A 12,770-nucleotide genomic window follows, 5' to 3' on the forward strand; every position below is an offset into this window, starting at 1 on the left:
ATGGTAAGTCAGGAGATTTTGAGCTTTGTTGCTAGATATGACAAGAAGGTAAGTTGCTTAAACCAAGGCAGTTGTGTAGGAGCTGATGATCACCCTGGCCCTATGGAATTAATGATGAAATGATTGAAAATAGTCACTTTTTCCTCTGTTCTGGAAGAAAATGAAAACTCAACAAAATGTACATTTGGTTCAATTAAACCATTCTTTGGCATTAGTGTTTTTGGCAGAAAGTTGTCATTGGTCCTGCCATTGAGTGACTGCGTTGGAGAGAGTTGTGTGAGAGATCAGCAGCAGGAAAAGAAAGCCTGTGAAAGCTGCATGGTGTTGAGGCACTGACCTGTCCTTCCTTAGACATTGGATAGAAGCTCTTCCCTGTGAGGGTGCTGAGGCACTGGCACAGGGTGCCCAGAGAAGCTGTGGCTGCCCCATCCCTGGCAGTGCTCAAGGCCAGGTTGGACTGGGCTTGGAGCAAGCTGCTTCCCACCTTTTTCATTTCACATCACACACAGACCATGTTCAGGGAAATGTGCTGTAGATTTCATGTATCTATGTAGACTGTTGATTTCAATGGCCTCTTCCCAGCCCGGTGCTATAAATCCTCTCATGCTGCTGAAGAGCCCGTTTACTATGGTAAGTTTCCATGGCAACCTTGCAGGCAGGGTGCAGGCAGCCCCCCTCCTTCAGATTCACCTCTTGATAGGAAAGCCCCCAGTGGGCCATGGATAGCTATTCCTATCCTAACACACTTTCTCCCAGTAAGTGGAAGTGTTTTAGCACATCAAGAGAATACTTGCCCTTTTCCAGACTTCCTTTGGCATGCAACATGACAGCCAGATATTCTGGAGGTCTGGTTCTTTCCTGACACACATTTCTGTTGTTATTTTAGGACATCAATAGGAAAATGCAAGCTTAATATTTCTTTGTGGTTCTGGCTGCAATCACTGCAAAGGAAGTGTATCTCCTACTGCAGCAAATCCCTCCCTAGGCTTGGGGCAGCCTCTCACCTGCATTTGAGCTGTTCTCTGGGCAGCCCTCAGCACAGCTCAGTGACTGAGTGGATGACAGAGCATGGGAAACGCATCTGCTTGTTCTAAACAGCATGGGAAGAGCAGGAGCTGCTGGGATTAAAAATCAATACAAGAGCTAAGATCAGTGGTAGCAGCAAAAACTGCAGCCAGAGTCTGACTCCTCCCTCTGCATCTCTGTTTTGTGTTAATGTTATCTTACAACATTACATGGGGATGAAGAAATTCATGTCTTATCTCAGGAGCTGTGGCAAGGCACAAGTGGGGGCAGCATGTTTAGCTCAGTCTTCTTATGCTGCTGATTTGAGAGATAAGAACCCTTAAGCATTACTTCAATGTGTTGTGGTCAACCTGACGCTCTTTGCAGGTTCAAATCGAAACCCCATTTATTAAATGTCTTTGTCACAGATCCCAGGGGGTGCAGGATTGGGTGCTGAGCTCTCTGACTTCAGAGCGGTTCACTGTTTTTATCAGCTGCCTCTTCCCACCATATGCTTACTACAAAATTCCCATCACATCCCGCTTGCAGTCAAAGTCTAGATTTGTGCTTTGATTGTTTGCTAACTGAGAATTGCTGTGAGAAGTGGTTTACAATGTGAATTGCTTAGTCAGACACTGTAAAAAGCCCCAACAAACAAGCACCATTTCCCTTCCTTTTAGCTGGATGAATTTTCCAACAGCGAGGGAACTCATAACACCCTCACAAAGCGAAGCACCAGAGCAAACCAGTGAGAGAAAGGGAGGAGTGTGTCTGCCAGAGCTGCGAGTTATTGCCTCCAAGATCCTTGGAGTATATGTGGTGGGTGTGCAAGCCCAGCTGTATTGTTCACAGCTGCTTCCGAACACAGCCTGAGGAGGAATTTCTGGGTTTGGTTCACATGCAGATGCACTTCCTGAATCCTGCTGGGCCCTGTGGGTTATTGGTTTAAATAAATAACCCCACCAGTGAAGTGCACGACAGTGGGCGCTGAAGCCTCTGGGAGGGGGGTCTGCAGCCTGGATGGTGTCAAACCAAACTCCAAACAGCCTTGCACAGGATTGAGTAGTCACCAAACCCACTTGCCTTTGCTTTGCCATCCATGCTGGAGTTCACTGAGTGTCACAGTGAGACAGGGCTGTGCGCTTCTGGTCCCACTTCATCCTTGTATACATAAAGACAGCAGAAACTGTTGGCTGGGAAAAAGCAGAGACTCCTATCTGGACCAAATGCATCCTGTGGGACAATCCTATCGGATGGGTTAGCAGCATCACTCTTGGCAGATTCTTGGCTGCAAGAAATTTTGTAATATCCTTTCCAGAAAAAGCCTAAAATGGGTTTTGTGAAGCCCCCGCTGCGTACGCGATAGCCTGTAGTCTGGTTTGCTAAAAGGAGTAGGAGTAGTTTTGAGTACCTCTGTAGGAAAATCAGTGTGTGAGGGCTGATGCATCATAAGTGCCATGTGAGTGAAAACACAGGGCTAATTCTGTCTCAGTTCCCCATGACAGGAGCTGTGGAGTCAGCAGGCCAGAACCGTACATGACTGGCTCATTCTGCTCACACACATCTAAAACACCCATCTGAATGGATTTGCTCCTGTCTGCCTTGGCTTCACACACTGCAGAAGTGGGATTTGGTCCAGTGATAGGTTTCTCTTCATCTCTCAGCAGATTTGTGGGCTGACACTCCAAGATGCGCAGCCTAACACGCTGGCAATCTGTCACTCTCCTGGCTCCTGTCAGCTCCAGCAGCTTGCTGGGAAAACACACTGCCAAAAGAGATGCCAGTGTGATCTGAGGGACTGGAGAAGCTCTGCCTGTCAGATGTGCATCCCTGCTCCACTTGGCTCCTCCGGCAACGCGTCCAGCTGGGACCAGCCCTGGGCTTTGCTGGTGACTGTCACAGCTTCCCATCTTCCCAGATCTTCACTGGAAGTTGCCTTCCCACTGCTGAGCTCTCACATTACTGCTCTCTCCTCTCTCTGGTGGACCAGTTCACTTGGCATGGTGGCTGCCTGTGAAGCCCAAGGCTGCATTTAGGGCTCTTATCACTTGCACACCCTGAATGGCTGTGGCTCCCCTCTTGGACAAGCTCTGCATTCCTGGCACTGAAACCTCTAATCAGGCCAAAATGTTGGCTTGGAACAGCTTGAAAAGGGAACTTTGTGACTCCAGTCTGGAGCTCAGGAATTTGTTGTTTGGTTAGGCTTGAAAAGCTGAACTGCTGGGGATATCTGACCTTTATTAGATTTGTCTGAGTCTGCTGCTTCAGGAGAGCTTCTCTAGAGACCACAGGGATCCATGTGCATGAGAGGATGTGGTGTCAGTGTCTTGCCTCACCAGCAGTACTTTCCAGCTATAATGAACACTTACAATCCTGACATTGCTGCTTAAAGCAAATCTGTAGGATTATAAAGCATGAACAAATGACTGAGGACACAAACCAGAAAAAAGAGCCCAAAGCAATATAAACCAAAATGCTGCTGAAACATCAGTCTCTGCTCTGCAGTGCGGTGGGACCTGAAGGATACAGGGCCTCTTCTTGGGGTACTTGCTGGAATCCAGCCCACAGCAGTATGAAGAATGAGAACGAAGAGGAGAGTGAATCATTGCTCTAGCAGGAGTTTTGCTGCTGATACCCATTCTAGGCTCCGATCAAACGGGCAACGGCCGCTCTGCTTTGTCCTGGTGGAACCTGCGGTCCGGAGCCTCCCTGGGTTTCCTCTCGTGTCTGCGAGCTGAGCTTGCCCTCTGCTGTTTCCCGAGTGAACTGTTCCCTCTGGTTAAAACTGGGAGATCAGAGCAGTGAGACCTGAAGAAGGGGAGGGGTTACCCCCAGATTTCAAATACTGAAACTTCAAAATCGTGACACTTCAAAACCTGACACCCACAAAGGGGGAAAAGCCTCATCTGAGACTTCAGTGCATGCTTACGTTATGTTCTCAAGCTTTTCTTTTTCATCACAAAGATCAGAACCCCTTTTCCTTTCCCCCTAAATAAAAGCCAGTATTCAGATCTAAGCCCCGTGCTCTCTGGAGACCAGGCATCCAGGTGTGACTGAGTGCTGAGAGCAGGACCAAAGGCAGGATGAGCCCACATTGGGAGGTGTGAGGAGAGGTGCCTTGGGACAACAAGAGGTGCTCTGCAATGAGGACTCAGGTAGGTCTGGTTTCTCTCCTGCTCTGTGCTGTACCCTCTCTCCATCCCAGAACTTCAGAGCTGCTTCCACCTGGGCCCCAGGTTGGTCACGCTGCTCCTCTGTTGACCTCTCCTCTCCTTTGCAGCCAGCCAGCCCTAGGAGCAGTCATGTCCAGGATGCCAGACGCCCTGGAGAGGACTCAAGGGCTTGTCAAGAGAGCTGCTGGCACCTTGCCGCATGTTTGCAAGGTGAGCTTGGTGTTCAGGCTCCTCTTGTTGCTGTTTGTTTTCTCCTCTGCTCATAACAGCCTCTCCCTGACCTGTTGTTGCTCTCGCCCTGCACAGAGGGTCTCAAACAAAGGTGTGGTGATGGCTGATGTTCTCCTGGGCTTGTGGGACTCCTCTGGACATCATCCTGCTCCTCCCAGCACTTATGGGCAGGGCAGGGGCTGACCTGGTGCTTGTCTTACATGAACTTTTGTGTTTCCAGATGATACCAGGGAGCTGGTGCCTGTGGATGATTCAGTCCAGGGAAGGAGCAGTAAATGGGATGTTCAGTGCTCAGATCTTGCTCACACCTCCCTTTGGAAGTGGCTCCTGGGATTAGCCAGCATAGGAAGACTGTAGCCCTCCCACAGATCATCTCTAAAGTGCTTCTCTCTGTGACTTTGCACAGCTCTTAAGTGGAGACTTTGTTCCACACATGGATGAGACTTCAAAAGGTAAGTGTTAACCGGGCAGTAACAGGGTGACATAGGAAGGAGCTGACTTTTTGACCCTCTGATCATTCAGGCATTGCCTCAAGTGAGTGCGTTAGACTCATGAGCTCTTCCAGTGCATTGACCCAGAGCAGGACATTTACCAGTGGGTCATATCCCTGTTTCTCCCCAAGCTCCATCACAAGGCTGAGAAAATAAATAACAGCAGGTCACATCCACAAACACCACAGACGTGAGTGGTGAAGGGGCTTTATGGGCAGTCAGTAATGATAGGTGAGAAAAAGTACATATTTATAGGCATAAAAGTGCCCTCAGCTGTTCTCCAAAGACAACTACCAGTCCTTTTGCATGGTTCTTTCAGACATGGGTATCAAGGACGCAGAGCTCTAGCACAGTTGAAAGGTGGGGCACTGGTTTGCATCTGGGGAATCAGTTCCTCCAACTGGTACGTGGGCAATGAGCTTCCGTTTTCCTCTGTGTGGTCATAGCAGATATTTGGGTAACTTGATTTTAAACTGAGGACTTACTACTATTGAAAGAATTTAGCACTTGGTTTAATCTGGATTTTTCAGACACAATGGAGCAACTATTTTGAAGTCTGGAGAGTGCTGGATGGTTTTGTAACAGTGTTTGTGGCTCTCACAGCAACACCAAAACTCCCCTTGTCTCACTGCTTTCTACAGAAACTTGCTCTGTGAATCTTCCTCAGTCTGAAGTTATCAAGATTCAGTTACTACTCATTCTATGCAATAAGTTCCCATCAAGACCTTCTCTGTATCTGATGTGTTCCTTTGGTTTTCTTGTAAAAGACACAAGGATTTTTACCCTCACATGTTATCCTGTGTGTTGGGTGGTTTTAAGGTAATTACTACCAAATAAGACTACCAGCTAATATCAGTGAGGACTTTGCTGAATAAGCACTAACATAACTCAAAGAGCATCAGCTCTGCCAGAACCAAGCACCATTGGAAACAAGCTGTATATAAAAGCAGTGCAGAGAGTTTTCAGGAGCAGTTCTGTGTTTCAGCCACCAGCTCTCTAACCAGTTCTGGCTTGGGCATGAATGGAAATTGCCTCTAGCAAAGACACGTGTGAATTTATGCTAAAACATGTCTTTGGTTTCTTGCTTCTGCAGATGTGGCCTTGGCTTGGAAGAGTCTCCAGAAAGCCAAAGCAGTGGTATGTGTGCTTTGAGGAACACTTGCTGTCACCTTTATCGCTCTCTATCACCTGCCTGTGCATGACCTCCACAGAGGTTTCTTTCATGGATGTAAACTTGCCATTCAGTTTGTTCTTTCGCAAGGAACATACAACCTCTTAACTCATTTACTAAGTGACAAAAAGAGGGTAAAGGGAAGAGCAAGAAGTCTTATCCAATTTCATAACACTCTTCCACATTAATGACAAGAACAGGTCAAGGTTTGCCTTGCTTGTGGTTGAAGCCCTGAGCATAGCAACAGCTGACACTGAGCTGAGACATCCTCTGAACTCTCCTGTCTTACTGTCCTCTTAGAAACATAATAATGTTTCTGTCAGGCCCAGCAGCTGCAATCCTGACAGAGGACTTGCTTGTGTGAATGCACAATGGTACCCAGCTGCATGACACTGGCATCATGCTGCTGGAGTTGCTGTCGGCTGGGCTTACTTCCAGTTTAATGCTGGGTTTAACATCAGAGCAGTTCTGGTACAAATCTGAGGCACACATACATGCAGAGTGTAAATAATGGAGAGAGATTATTTCACCTCTTATCTTCCCGGTGAATTGCATTCTTTCCAACAGTAGGAAATACCACATGGAACATGCTCAGACATGCCAGTATTTACAGAGTCCCTAGGAACTGCAAAATTAATCAGCGCAGTAGCGTGTGCCAGCAAAGGGACCACAGAAATAAAACATATGTCTCCCTTCAAAAGAAAAATCTGTCTTTTCACAGCTACAAAAGATTGAAAACAAATTTTCTCATCAGACATGGAGATGTGCCAAATCCCAGGCAGCCAGGAGAAAGCTTTGGTGTGAAGAAAGCTTTGGTGAGTCCTGAGTTACTGGAAAACTGCTGGGACAGGGGGACTGCTTTGATGCTGGAGGAAAAGGAAGGTGGCAAGTGACAGTGAAGGCCCATCTTTACGGAGGGAAGAGTGTATTTTCCTCATCTTTCTAGTACTCCCAGAGGAATATCACAATGCATGAGGGATCCCTTTGCTGGAAAGAGCTCAGGCAAAGATGCAGCATTAATACCCACCAGCTACAGCAAAGCAAAAGCTACTTGTGCTTGTCCTTAGAATTTTCTTCCTAGAGTTAACTGAAGTGATATAAATACAGCAGGTTTTGTTCACTGTCACAGGAAATACAAAATGTGTTCAAATTCATCTCTAAGAGACAAAGTGGGATAGGAAAAAAGCAGGAGATTTAACCAGATTCCAGAAGACTCTTAAAAACTAATGACAAAAATAGGCTTCACTTTTTATTTTTGCATCTGTTGGGTATTTATTTGTGAGCTGGTTATTGGCTGGGAACAGTTTAAACTGCCAGGCTTTGATATGTATGGATGCTCTTCCCTCCAGAGCAACAGAGCTTTGTACCATGCTTATGGCACACTCACGTGGCTCACTGCCTGGGCCCTGCTCTGGATAACAAGGAAAGCAAGAGAAGTGTGTCGAGTGCATCTGTCAGAAGCTTTGCTGGAGCCTGTGGTTTCACATGTGAATCTCTTTCCTTGCTCCCAAGCCATTTGAATGAGGGAGGGAAAGAGGAGTTGGATGCTTGCCACTGGGTTTAAGTGACAAGGGCACAATGTGATCTGGTGGAAGACACTTTAACACCCAGGGTCCTCAAGTAGCTGGAACACAGGATGCTAAAGGTGGCATGGGTTTCTGTGCAAGGTACTAACCAAATGCTCCATGCTAGTAACCAAACACTGGGTCTGACCTGCAGGACTGGGTGACATGGAGACAGCGTGCACAGTGATTTCTACACCAAAGACCCAACCCTCACTCTTCCAGAACTGCAGTGCTGGCAGGCTCTTTACCAAGTAGGAATAAAATCGTACCCAAGTGTCCAAAGGGCCATTTGGTTGGGGAATAGTCCCCAGTGAAAACAACCATTTTAATTTAATGGTTAAGGAATATTTTGGACATTTACATTATTTTGGTATGCTGCAGATGGCGAGAGGAACAAAGGTGAAACAGCTTTGAATGAGAAAAGCAATGAGATTCCTCCAGCCTACAGGTAAATAACCACCTCAGTGTTCAGCACTTAGGGGATGAAGAGGTGAAGGCACCTAAATGGATTTGAAATTCTGGGATGCAGGACTTCAGGAAAAGTTTAGCACCTTCCTATTTATTAGAAAAAAGGAAAAGTCTCCACACAATGTCCCCCTTGGCATTGTTGGCCAACAAGCCAGAGGAACAAGCCCATTGACATCAATCCTCTGTATTAGTCTATCTGCCAGTGCCTGCAATAACTTATCAAACCACAGTTTGCTTTGTGCTTTCCCAGTGTTACCTAATTGCCAAATTGCTGGTAACTGGTAAAATGCTGATCCTGTGGAGACACTGAGATCACCATCAGAACATGCTGCAGAAGCTGAGCTGCCATTCATATCAGCAGTGTATTGATCAATTTAATAATACACCCTACATATTCAGTCTTGGTTTTCTCTTTTCTTAAGAAAGGGAAGCTGTGTTGCTCTCTGCCCTGCTCGGTCACAGATCTGTTTCTTTGAGAGCTCTTCTGCAAGCTCTGGCCCATCCAGAATGACTCCCAGGGACAACTCAAGCTCAGCACCTTGCAGCTCTGCTGGGGAGGAGGATGTGGATGCTGAAGGCACAGCTGGGACATGGTCTTCTGCAAAGAGCTTGTTCAGATCTTTCAAGGAGCAGACAGATTCAAGAGGTTGCACAGTACAAAAGGAAACATTTCCCTGCTCTCTGTGTCACCCACCTCAGTGCCCTGCAAGGAGCAGTCCATGCTCAGCTGTCCAATGTGGCAGCTGGAACAATGTCCTGCTTCCTGCATGCCACCTTCCATCAGGCAGCAAGCCCAATGCTGAGAAGCTGGAACACTTGTGTAAAAAATCACCCCAGAACAAGTTAGAGCAACTCAAGAAGAGAATCCAGGAGCAGAAGCAAAAGCAGGAAGAAGCATTGCAGGAGAAGTGCCTGATTTCTGCCTATGCTAAAAAGCCACTGCAAAAAAGACGCCTGAAGAGAAAGGTGTGCCAAGTGATGTCTGCTCCTCCTGCTCCAGCTCACAGAGGTCAGTAGTAGTGTGGCACCTATGGTGAAAGGCCGAAGCTGTGTATTACCCAGCAGTGCTTTGGCACAGCTGAATAACTGATCCCACAGCTCCCAGCCCACAGTTGAGTGTATGCTGGGCAGCAACATGTTCACATGATAAATTCATTTACTCCTGCAGCCCCTGGGGAGCTGTGAACCACCCTGCTCTATAGCTATGAAGCTGATTCCTGGGTTCACTCCTCCGCTGGATTTACTCCCCAGAATGCACAAATTTATACATCTCTTTCCACAAAATAGGAAAGAATTTGTTGCAAATATATATTTTATATCAAGCATGAAATGGGGAAGAGCAGCACAGTAGTATGGAGAGGCATCACAGGTATTTAAAGCAGGAATTGTGTAGTTCAGAGGCATTAGAGCGAATTTAGCAGTTCATTCAGTGGAAATTGTGTGGCTCTGAAAGCAAATATTATTAGACTTCCTCATCCTGCTTTGCTGCCAAGTTTGGGCCTGAAGGAGCATCCATCTACAGCTGTCACTTCAGTTTAGAGTGATTTAAGGTCTGAGATTGCTGTGAGCAACATGCGGACTCGATAGCAAGTGCTGCCCTGTCAGCAGGGGATTACTGCGGGTGTATTAGACTGGAGAGGACGAGCTGCAAAGCTGTGCATAACAAATCTTGTTGCTGTAATAGCATTAGTGTTAATTCATTGGGCATTATGATCCCTGTCACACAGCATCAGCTTCCACAGGCATTTCTCTTAGATTTGCTCCAAATCACCTTTACAGCGGTGTCTGGAGGTGGGTCTATGGGAGTGCAAGTCTGCGCTGCCATCTCCCCATTTCAGCTGACTCAGGCAGTGCTTTCTGTCACCAGTGTGCAGTTATCCCACCCCAATGCCCAGCAGCCAAAGCTGCAATCCCCATTGAGCCTCTTTTCAACATACGCTTGGGGAAGGCTGCTTTACTCTGGGTTTAACCAGGATCATTTTATGTAACTGAGTTAGGGAAGAACCAGGCAAACAATTCCACTTGCAGAGCAGAGGCAGCCTCTGAAGCTGCACATTAGCAGCTCCAGACACTGGGTTCAGACACAGTTCAGTTTGTGAAGCTGTACTGCACCATGAAAAGTGCGTCCCAGCTGCTTTGCCAGGTATTTCCTCTGTCGTATACCTGTGGTCTGGCTTGGGAAACCTGCTCCTGCTCTTCACACATATAGGAGCTTGGTGCTATCAGATACTGGCGTTTGCACTGCTCCTGGTAGCCTGACATGTCTCAAATATCTGTTTGTCCAGGTTTTAGTGCTGTGAACTTGGGGTTGCTCTCTCCTTGTCTGATGAAGAGCACGGAATACCAGGCAGAGAAGAATTTGCCATCCCTGGACAAGGGAGGGATTATAAAAAGCCCCCCAGATCCGGGCTGGCAATGCTGCATCCTAACAGTTTGTTACCTGCACCTTGCCCTAGCATGCAGGGTTTGTGTACTCTGCACAGAAGGTTAGTCTGGATCTCCAGAGAGACACTGAGGGAAAGGTGTCCCATTGCACCCACATTGCCAATTGGGTTCCATCTGCACAATTCACTGTTGTACATGCAGACAGGGTCACAGAAGTAACCCCAGGGATGTAACCAGGCCAGTGCTTGCTTTGCTGGGACATCTGTAGTACCACAAAGAGTTGGTGACCAGTGTCATTAAAGAGACTCCCACTTTTGTGTTCCAAGTGAATGGAACTGGGTTTGGTTTGGTGGTGACAGCAGTTGTGTCTGAAGTTTGATTTTAGGTGCACACTAGTTCTTTCTTGTGCTTTTTATTTTCCCTTCTGATTAAAGACCAAAGAGAGAGAAGCTCAGCATGGAGAGTTCAAACACAAAGCCAGAGCCAGCCTTCACCCAAGTCCTCTGCGCTGGAGAGAACAGCAAGAGGTAAAGGTAAGGATGAAAATCATGAGCAATTACATGGACTGATGCACCAAACTGCTGGAGGTCAGTGTCATCCAGGCACCCACCTGCCAAAATCTTTAGCTAGGTATTAAACCAAATCCTAGGATCCATGGTCAAGGACCAGAGTCAAGTTATACCAAGCAGGTAACAAAGAACACCACTGAGGGTTATGCTAGTTCTTTCCTGTGAGGGTGGTGAGGCCCTGCTACAGGTTGACCAGAGAAGCTGTGACTGCCCCATGGCTATTCACCTCTGTGTTCCCTAATGAATTAAGAGTGCCCTCAAAATGCAGGAATTTCCTGGCCTGCAAAATAGGGATTAAACCAAAGTAGTCAGATTAATTATTCCCAGCCTTACTGCAAAGTCAACATCAGGAGCAGCGGTCCCAGTCCCACATTCTCAGGTTTCTTTGACCAGTATGCGAACTGCACGTTCGAATTACTGGAGTAATTTACCTATTAAATGCTATTACTTTACGTAGGAAATGGTTGTGTTCAAGCTTAGTGGGGAACCAGGCAAGTAGTGTAAGTGCTGTGGGTGCTGCTCCCTCAAAGCTATTGTATATTACATCAGTCAAGGTACCAGGTAAGTAACCTGGGTGAACCAGAAAGAAAAAAAAAAAAAACCCAAGCTATCTAATCCCATGCAGATGAAATTATGAACACAGTGGCACCAAGTGCTCAACTACCTAAAGATGATTTAAAATGCATGAAATATGTAATAATTTCCTCTCCTTCCTCTTTTTTTCTATTTTTTTTTTGTTTTAATGGATTGTTTGAAAAATGGCTCCATCTTCCTCCGAGAGAGGGTCATAATAAGAGCATGGCACATGAAGCATTCATCATTGTAACTGCCAGTGTCATGGTGTCTTTATTGGCTATTAGTTTCTGTCAGTGCAAGAGCCAAGGCAGGGCTAGAGGAGATGAATGAGGGGCAAGGGTCAGAGCCAGAGCACTCAGGAATTTGATGAATTAGAAATTTGCTGTAGTTAACAAAAAATTAAGTCACAACAGCTATAAAATATTCATCCGTTCATAGGTAGAAAACCCCCCAGAGGAATATTAAAATCAAAAGATGTTCTTCTAGCGACTGTTTGCATCAGAAATGCAGCTGCTCTTGAACTTTAGCAAAGGAGTTTCTGTAGTTAATAAACACTGTGTAGATAAAAAAGATTTCATTGGAATCAGACAACATGGGGAAGTGAAGATTGTGAGATCTGCATTCAGGGAAGCTAAGACAGTATGCAAAATAAACTCTTCCAGCATCTTTAATACTGCTAAACTAGAAACCAAAGTAATAGAGCAAGGTGTTCACTAAAGACACTGATGGATCTCAGCCTTCCTCAGCCCACCAGATTCCAGCAATTCCATCCATAGTTCCTGCTGTCAGACACAGATCTGGTTTATCAGTCCTCTGAAGGGTTCCATAGTAAATGCACATGATCATAGGGAGTGACTTCAGCTGCACAGAGTGAAGCTCTTCCTTGTCTTAAAAACTTCATTCCCCTTGTGACATGACCTAAACTGCATGATCAAGATGTGCTCAAAGCATCCCAGAGTCTGCTGCAAATCCTGCTGCTGTGAGCGGCTGTGACTGTGTCAGGGGCCATGGTCCAGAGCCAGGGCTGTTGGCTGAGGTGCTGCCTTACTCCAAGCAAAGGGAATCTTGGGATGATCCCACTGACCAGTCAGTCTCTGAAGCTGCTCTGTGTTCAGCAGGTGATTCTCAGAGGTGCT

At 46.6% G+C, this 12,770-nt stretch overlaps 1 protein-coding gene across 1 annotated transcript in view; it reads left to right on the plus strand.

The window, feature by feature from the left end:
- Positions 1–12,770, plus strand: part of CCDC187 (coiled-coil domain containing 187) — a gene marked incomplete at both ends in the record, with an annotated part of 42,559 nt that continues 29,789 nt past the window's right edge. Inside the window, 10 exon segments of the mRNA XM_080630950.1 lie at positions 1–48; positions 1,686–1,753; positions 4,286–4,388; positions 5,981–6,037; positions 6,793–6,886; positions 8,018–8,084; positions 8,623–9,120; positions 10,397–10,407; positions 10,410–10,535; positions 10,924–11,022. Coding sequence (XP_080487076.1) covers positions 1–48; positions 1,686–1,753; positions 4,286–4,388; positions 5,981–6,037; positions 6,793–6,886; positions 8,018–8,084; positions 8,623–9,120; positions 10,397–10,407; positions 10,410–10,535; positions 10,924–11,022 — 1,171 coding nt within the window.

Source organism: Psittacula echo, assembly GCF_963264785.1.
Source record: "Psittacula echo genome assembly, chromosome: 16".
Taxonomy (NCBI): Eukaryota; Metazoa; Chordata; class Aves; order Psittaciformes; family Psittacidae; genus Psittacula; species Psittacula echo.